Consider the following 9,062-nt stretch of genomic DNA (forward strand, 5'->3'; position numbering starts at 1 on the left):
AAAAACAAATACTAACACCAGTGAATCAACTTTGATATCCAGTTTAAAAGCAACCATTCCTTGCCTTTTGGGCTGGGAACTTAAGCTCCCAGCTGAATCATGAGGATTTGTGGGGCAATTTATCCACTCTACAGCTGAAATGACTGTATTTAAAAACTTATTCCAACATCTCTTCCATCTAGGAAGAGGCCATCTCATTTCTTTGGGAACTGCAGGTATCTCTCTTGCTTTTGAAAAGTCACAACTTTAAGGGCATGAGCAAGCATCTTCCTGACTTTTATAATTGATAGGTATACTATTACTACATACAGTAGTGTCCTGAGGGAATAACATCTTGCCCGGGGTATAAAGAATCTCAAGCCTTCCCCCCCGCCACCCATTTCTTTAAACAAACAAACAACAACAACAACAAACTATAGCAAGGCACCATTTTTTGTGTGAACATTGAGCCTTATTTCCAGTTCTTAACTCCCTTCTCAGGAGCCTGTAAATGAATCATCACTACCTTTTATTCTCCACTTTGTGCCATTTGTCTTTAAAATCCTAAGTGGCCATATTACTTCTGATTCCTTTCAAGATCTTCTTTCTTAAAAAATTAATCATCAGAAAACTCATCTTCTGATTTAGAGAGGTGTTCCTACAAAAGCTGTAGGTCCAGTAACATGTGGACTCCAGGGGCAGTGGCATGGTTATTACTGTGAATAGAAATGAAATCATTTGAGCATCTTGCGGTGACTGTTAATTGGGTGTTGTACTTTGAACTTCTGAAGGAATCCCTCTACATCACTTACGTGTTCTCAGCTAGCCAATTTGAATGTAGTACTTACAGGTAAGTTTATGGGTAATCCTTTTATTACCTAAATGAGCTAAGGCTTACCCTGCTCTGCACTGACTGGATTAGAAATCCCTCCATTCTGACAAAAAAAGATCTCTGTTCCATATTGAATGTAAAATCTTCTGTTTGTTCTCCACAGTAATGTTTGTAATAAGGCTGTTTTTCTTTGTAAAGCTTTTCCTTTACATTGACTCCTCCAGGAGATGAGTTTGAGCTTTAACTTTCTAAAGGTCTCATGAAGACTTAGGTATTTTATATTTGCATTTATTCATCTATTTATTTGTTTGCTTGCTTATATTTCTACAAATATACTTACAAATTGGTTTATATTCATATGTGTGTAAAGGTACAGTAAAAATAATATTAGCTGAGTTAAAATGAACATGACAGTTTTGGTTTGTTTCTTATTTACTTTAATATTCAAATCTTACATTTGAGCAACAAATTGATCAAAATACAATGTGGACAGAATTAGTGATAAAAAGAATGCCAGTTGTTTAAATATCCAATTGTTTCATGGTAACTACATCATAGTTTGTATCATGCAAAAATGATGATCCTCTAGTATAGATAACAGATGCATTTGTATTTTGGAGTTATGTCTTCATTTGTTTCGGAGGTACACAGTTTATTATGTCAGAGAGAACATTCAAATCAAAGTAAATAATGTCATCCGAGATCATTTAAATCTAGTAAATGTCCACAAACAGAAATTTACTTTCTCAGGACAGATATGTGAGTTAGGCTTCTATTCATTTTACATTGTGGAATGAATTCCAGGCTTTTACATCAGAGAATGTCTTATTTGTTAAACTCAAATAAGAGTATTATAGTTGTCTGTATCCGTGTGCTTTCTATAAAAAGCACAACTTTCTGTCGGAGGTCAGGAGGGAAGGGGAGAGAGGGAATATACAAGACATATTACTTTCCCAGACCTGGACTGTTTACTCGGTTTATAGCACAATATGATTCTGTATTCGTTTTGATTATGTCTTTATTATCAACTCTTGAAATCAAAAGCAGTGTTTACTGATTAATTGAAAAGAATGAATTCAAGTTGTTCAAGGTTATGCTTTCTAAGACTTTGTTTTTCTTCCTCTCGTTTCTCTCTGTCTCCTCGCTAAGACAATATGGATGATGATACAGATAACTTGAAAGAAGGCAGTAGAGACAATCTTGAACCTCTAAAGTGCAAACAAGTGTGGCCAAAAGGAACAAAACGTAGTCTATCTAAGTGGAGGCCAAACAAAGAGAGGAAGACCGGATTTAAACTGAACTTGTACACCCCGCCAGAAACACCCATGGAACCTGATGACCAGATAACAGTAGAAGAACAGAAGGAGACTCCAGAAGGCAAAACCAGCCCCACTCCCACCAGGATTGAGGAGGAAGTCAAGGAAGCCGTGGAACCCCTGCTGCCTCGGGATGAAAACACAAGGGATGAAACATGTGCACCGATAAGTCCAAATAAATCACCAGGTGAAAAACCAGAAGATGATCTAATCAAACCCGAGGAGGAAGAAGAGGAGGAGGAAGAAGAGGAAGAGGAGGAGGAAGAAGAAAATGTAGAAAAAGACCCAGGTGGTGCTAAAAATCAGGAAAAAGAGGAACCAGAAGTCTTCACGGACAAAGAAGACCCTGTTCCTCTGGATGATCATGAAGAGGAGGAGGAAGAGGATGAAGAGCCATCTCACAATGAGGGTCATGATGCAGATGATGAAGATGACAGTCACATGGAGTGTGGAGAAGCAGAGAAGGAAGAACGCCCAAGAGAATCCTTTAAAGAAGTACTAGAAAACCAGGAGGCTTTTTTAGACCTTAGTGTCCAGCCTAGTCATTCGAACTCAGAGGTCCTAATGGAGTGTGGCGTTGACCTTGCAGCTGCGTGTAACAGTGAACCTAAGGAGCTTTCTGGAGACACTGAAGCTGCACCTGAATCTGATGAGGAACCCCCAGAAGAACAGGCACAGAAGCAGGACCAAAAGAGTGGCGAAGAAGTGGATTCTGAGTTCAAAGAGAGAAACACGACGGCCATGGAAATTGACTCTGAGACCGTTCAGGCAGTTCAATCTTTGACCCAGGAGAATAGTGAACAGGACGACACTTTTCAGGATTGTGCTGAGACTCAAGAGGCCTGCAGAAGCCTACAAAACTACACCCATGCAGACCAAAGCCCACAGATAGCCGCCACTCTAGATGATTGCCAGCAGTCAGACCACAGTAGCCCAGTTTCATCCGTCCATTCCCATCCTGGCCAGTCAGTACGTTCTGTCAACAGCCCAAGTGTCCCTGCCCTGGAAAACAGCTATGCCCAAATCAGCCCGGATCAAAGTGCCATCTCCGTGCCGTCTTTGCAAAACATGGAAACCAGTCCGATGATGGATGTCCCGTCAGTTTCAGATCATTCCCAGCAAGTCGTGGACAGTGGATTTAGTGACCTGGGCAGTATCGAGAGCACAACCGAGAACTACGAGAACCCTAGTAGCTATGATTCTACTATGGGCGGCAGCATTTGCGGAAATGGCTCTTCACAGAACAGCTGCTCCTATAGCAACCTCACCTCTAGCAATCTGACACAGAGCAGCTGTGCTGTCACCCAGCAGATGTCCAACATCAGCGGGAGCTGCAGCATGCTGCAGCAAACCAGCATCAGTTCTCCCCCAACCTGCAGCGTCAAGTCTCCTCAAGGCTGTGTGGTGGAGAGGCCTCCGAGCAGCAGCCAGCAGCTGGCTCAGTGTAGCATGGCCGCTAACTTCACCCCACCGATGCAGCTGGCCGACATCCCTGAGACTGGCAACGCCAACATTGGCTTATATGAACGAATGGGTCAGAGTGATTTTGGGGCTGGGCATTACCCACAGCCATCAGCCACCTTCAGCCTTGCCAAACTACAGCAGTTAACTAATACACTTATTGATCATTCATTGCCTTACAGCCATTCCGCTGCTGTAACTTCCTATGCAAACAGTGCCTCTTTGTCCACACCATTAAGTAACACAGGGCTTGTCCAGCTTTCTCAGTCTCCGCACTCTGTCCCTGGGGGACCCCAAGCACAAGCTACAATGACCCCACCCCCCAACCTGACTCCTCCTCCGATGAATCTGCCACCGCCTCTTTTGCAACGGAACATGGCTGCATCAAACATTGGCATCTCTCACAGCCAAAGACTGCAAACCCAGATTGCCAGCAAGGGCCACGTCTCCATGAGAACCAAATCGGCATCTCTGTCACCAGCCGCTGCCACCCATCAGTCTCAGATCTATGGGCGCTCCCAGACTGTAGCCATGCAGGGTCCTGCACGGACTTTAACGATGCAGAGAGGCATGAACATGAGTGTGAACCTGATGCCAGCCCCAGCCTACAATGTCAACTCTGTGAACATGAACATGAATACTCTCAATGCCATGAATGGGTACAGCATGTCCCAGCCGATGATGAACAGCGGCTACCACAGCAATCATGGCTACATGAATCAAACACCCCAATACCCTATGCAGATGCAGATGGGCATGATGGGAACCCAGCCATATGCCCAGCAGCCAATGCAGACCCCGCCCCATGGTAACATGATGTACACGGCCCCCGGACATCACGGCTACATGAACACGGGCATGTCCAAACAGTCTCTCAATGGGTCCTACATGAGAAGGTAGGCAACATGGGCAGTCACAAGATCCCCCTGGGCATCACTATTGGATTGAATCTGCACAAATACCTTCGAAGAGTACGATTTCAAAACCAGCAATTGGTGTGAATGCAAAAACATTTGTTGGCACCATTTATTTAAAAAAAAAAAAAAAAGCTGTATGCAGCAGAAAGCCTTATACAAGTTGTTTTTCTTTTTTTCCTTTTTCTTTTTTTGGTATCTTTGTTTCTGTTACTTTTATATGAAATTCTCTGCAAAGGAAGGCCTCTCTGGACTACAATTTGAAGGCAGCCACTTGTTGTGCCTGCTTCCATGAAATGATGTGGATATCAAGCCCCGCCCCACCAAATTACCTGTTTTAATACTGAACCTAGAACTTTTTTTTTTTCTTCCCTGTCCACTCCATGTAAATGCCTTTAGCATTTCAGTTATTGTATATTTTGTTTAAGGTGACACTTCAGCATGCCGCTAATGTCTTTGTTAGTGACAGTGCATTTTGTAGTACTGTACAAGTGTTGTGCTAACAGTAAGCCATTTCTTAAGTTTTTTGCCTTGATTAGGGTGCCCTAATTTGAGGGTTTAAAAAAAATTATATTTTTGTTAATTATAAAACTGTAAAGAGCTATAAAAGCTATTCCCATTTGGTTAGTCAAAAGGGGTTTTATTGCTAAATGTTTGGTGTAAAGTTGAGACCCTTTTCCATTTTGGTGACAGATTTCTTTGGGGAAAAAAGGCAGCTTTCTGTTTTATAAATGCAGACTTCTGTTTATTGAATGAAGCATATCTCAGTGTTTATCTGTCAGGTTTTGAAACATTTCATATATGTCCAAATACTTGGCAGGATTTAAAAAAAAATAGTGAATTTGGTGTAAAGTTGCTATTTTATGGAAATGCCTCTAACTTTACATTTTCATTCCATCTGTAGATTTTTCTATCTTTATAAAATATTGGAGTTATTTTTTAAGGAAAAATAGAGAAGTAGCTTGTGAATAGCTCAAACTAAGCTTACAAATCGCATGTAAAAAAGCAAAAAAAAGTTATTTGTGTCTGTTTATATTGCTTCCTTTTTTGTAGCCTTTGTACCTGTACAGGGTGACTGTAAGGGCCAAGCAGGAGAGGCGTAATCCTTGTATAAAATAGGAGCCAGCGACACTCTTGTATTTATCTGTTCTCTTTTTAGTCAGTCACTTCAAAAAAAAGAAGAAAAAAAACAAACAAAAAAAAGCTGTACATTTTAACATAAAATAAATTATGATGAGCCATTTTTAGCCTCTTGTGTCCTGTCATATTATGATTGATAGAGAATGACCAATGGAACTGTATCATGTGTCACATCTCAGAACACATACACATTTTGGGAAAATAAATTATTTAGTGTAAATTGGAGTTATGAGATTTTCTGATTTGTTTTGACTTTGGGGGAGGGGGTTGGCAATAAATAAGAGTAATATCTAATAAAACCATCACATATACCAAATACCTATTTAATAAATTAATTTATAATGGATTTTAATGCTTTTCATGAAAGTTTATTTTATGCTGGTGCATACCTTCTGTATGCCAATCATTGTCTTTAAAATAAAGTGAATTTGTTTTTTTCTTTTTGACTTTGATCTTCATTTGCAAAGGGATCCTATACAAATATTCAGTTGCCTCATCTGTACAGTCTGTGTAAACACCCCTCAGGGCCTTAGCACAGTGGTAGCAAACTTCATTTTTATAAAAGTTAATACCAAAACACCCCATTTGGGATTGTACGTTTGAAAAATCATCTCAAAAAAAAAAAAAGGTGTGAAAGTTTTGCTCTTGTGAATGAATGATTGGATGTTTTCTTTAGAGTCTAAAGTTTAGACCAAAACCAAAAAGTCATTAACTGACTGTTAAAACAGTTTATTATTTGAGCTTCTAGCCTAGAAATAAATGCCTCACTTGGCATCCATGGGAACTGGCCCATTAAGCTCCCAATGTGTCTAAATGTGGGTGCTCACGACTCTCCCGTCACTTCTTTTATATCGCGCAGAGGGAGAACGTTTTTCCATCAGTGGTTCAACACAGATCAAGTGTTGTACTGACATAGACACAAACTTTCAGGTAGACTCAGAATAAAACCGAAAAGGCAGGCTAGTGCACATGCCCCAGGATCACAGGACACTGTAGAGGGAGGAGGCCCGATGGGGTTTTGCTTTGCGCTCTCACCCTTACTAGGTTTCCTTCACAGTTACAAAGCGTTCTGGGTTTAGCGTCTGGCAAGACGTTGTCTTTAGGTCCTTTCTTTCCACAAATGCCCAGTCCATGAGGGAATTCTCTGTAGTGGCTGAGGGAGAGCTCATGAAAAGACACTTCTGCAAGGGCTTTAGTCACAAAGGGAAGAAGTGAAACTAATGGGAAGGAAAACCTAATCCAGCTTCAGAGAGAGAGGTGATGGTGTGCTGCTAGTTCGGGAGTAGCCATGAATCTTAGCAGCCCAGTGGGTGCACCTGTCAGGCAAGAGGCTGCCTGAGCCTAAGAGCTGGGGTGGAGGCCTGCTAACAATCTCATATGGAAGCTTCCACAGGCCCCATCTTGAAACCTTCACGTATGTAGTCTCTTTCCTCTTCTGTTGAGGTCCTTTGGGACTGAGATTCCCTTGTGTTTTCCTTTTGCCATGGCCTGCTAATCACACCCTGTGGTTTGTGTGAAACTGGGGTTCCATCACCCCCACACCCTGCCTTCCTCACAGTCCTCCAGGGAGCTTGTGGGCAAGTTCTAGTCACTGCCCCAGACCTATCAGATCAGAATCCAAGAACACTACTGGGGACTCCTTGTGTCATAGGCTCCCAAGGGACTGCAGCATATCCAGGTACAGGACCCCCTCTGCTGGCCCCTATCTCCAGCATTCATGGGCAGAACAGAAAGGCTTGGGGGAGAGAAACTGCTGATCTGAGGTGGCCTCAGAACACTGCACACTCTTCCTTACTCACCCATTCTCACTAGAGAAAGCAATTCAGACCAAAATGTGACACCAAGGATCCTGGAAAACAGGAACTTGGATTCATCAGAACTGAAATGGAGTCACCATTAGGTTGAGATTCATTAACAAGCCATGTTTTTTAAGCCCAGTAATCTGTTCTTTCATTTACCTTATAAGAGTCTTGAGTGGTCATCAGCTGTTGACCTTTTCTTTTGAATCGCTCAAGCGGTGCCTACCCAGGTGTGAAGGCATCGGCCTTCCTTGCCGACACTCTGTTTCAGAAATGATGACTCACAATACTGTTACCAAGCTTTCATAAACAGCCTTCCCACGTGATCCACATGCCTACCCTGTGCAGGAAATGGGGCCATTGTCTCTGGTGTCGATGAGGAGATTGGGCTCAAAGAACCTATCTTAATTGCCCAAACTCACTCAGCTAACATTTGGAAGCTGAAACAAACCCGGTTCTCCAAATGGCAGCTCTTCTTCCTACACGTAACTCTGAAAAGACCGTAAGTTGTCATCTCTCTGATTTCAAGGCTCAGCTAAAAAATTCACGATGCTACTGGAACTATTAAGTGCCATACAAATAAACTTTACTTTGTTTTAAGCAAGCATTGTCTCCAGCGTACAGTCAACATTCAGACTACCAGTACTGTTAAATTATGAAACTGTGCCCAGGTGTCCATAATTCCACACTCCTGGTTTTTCTTCTTCCTTCTCTGTACTCTTTCCTGGTTTTCCCTCTGCCACCCAGGCCCAGCTCTAAACACTGATGTTGAAGCACTCAGGCCGGGGACTTCCTTTTCTCATTATCTCACCCAGGGTAATGAGTTCCAACACCACCTACGCACAGATAACACCCAGAATTACACCTCCAGTTGTGAACATTCCTCTGAGCTCCTAGATTCAAGGTGCAATGACACGGGATACTTTATGTATGTCTTACAGACGTAACTGGTGATCTCCAGCCCTCTCCCCCCATTTCTGCCCTGGTCAACCTCATCTCCATACTCAGGCAAGAAACCGAATCAATAGCTTTCATTTTTCTTTGCCCTCTCATCAGGTTCTGTCGACTCTCCAGGATAATTCCAAAATAATCTTGAGTAGTAGTCCCCTGGGGCTGTCTCAGTCCAGGCCACCATCCTCTCCTGTCTAGGGTTCCAACAGCTTCCTGTCTGGTCTTCTTGCCTCCCTTCTTAATTCCCAACAATCCATTCTCCATACTTCAGCCAGAGTGATCTCCTTAAAACATAGGTCATGCCATTCCCCTGCTTAAAACCATTCGGTGGCTTTTCTCTGCACTTGAAATAGAATCTAGCTTCTATAACCCACGTCTTCCAATTTCCCCCTACCTATGGGCTCCAGCTTCACTGAGGGGCGTTTCCTCAAAGATATACCTCTTTACCACCCTGGGGCTTTCACCAGGGCTGTTCTGTTCCTCAGCCTAGAATGACTCCCCCTTTGGAGGGTGTGCTCCTTCAAGTCTCAGCTCACCCCATCTCCTCAGGTCTTCGCCCCATCCCCAATTGTCCTTCACCTCAGTACCTGTTTGCCTCATTGCACTTTATCACAACATGCCTTTTTGTTTTTACTTTTGGCTTCCTAACCCAATTTTTGGCATGCGGTAG

At 42.6% G+C, this 9,062-nt stretch overlaps 1 protein-coding gene across 4 annotated transcripts in view; it reads left to right on the forward strand.

Annotated features, from left to right (window-relative positions):
* Positions 1–6,081, forward strand: part of KAT6B (lysine acetyltransferase 6B) — a 188,946-nt gene extending 182,865 nt beyond the window's left edge. For all 4 annotated transcript variants that reach the window (XM_019444624.2, XM_019444623.2, XM_019444625.2 and 1 more), the window contains exon 18: positions 1,961–6,081. In XM_019444624.2, coding sequence (XP_019300169.2) covers positions 1,961–4,488 — 2,528 coding nt within the window. In that variant the 3' untranslated portion in view covers positions 4,489–6,081. The remainder of the gene's footprint in view (positions 1–1,960) is intronic.
* Positions 6,082–9,062: the final 2,981 nt, after the last annotated feature.

The sequence above is a fragment of the Panthera pardus genome, unplaced genomic scaffold, assembly GCF_024362965.1.
Source record: "Panthera pardus isolate Hobbes unplaced genomic scaffold, ASM2436296v1 HiC_scaffold_22, whole genome shotgun sequence".
In the NCBI taxonomy this organism is placed as follows: domain Eukaryota; kingdom Metazoa; phylum Chordata; class Mammalia; order Carnivora; family Felidae; genus Panthera; species Panthera pardus.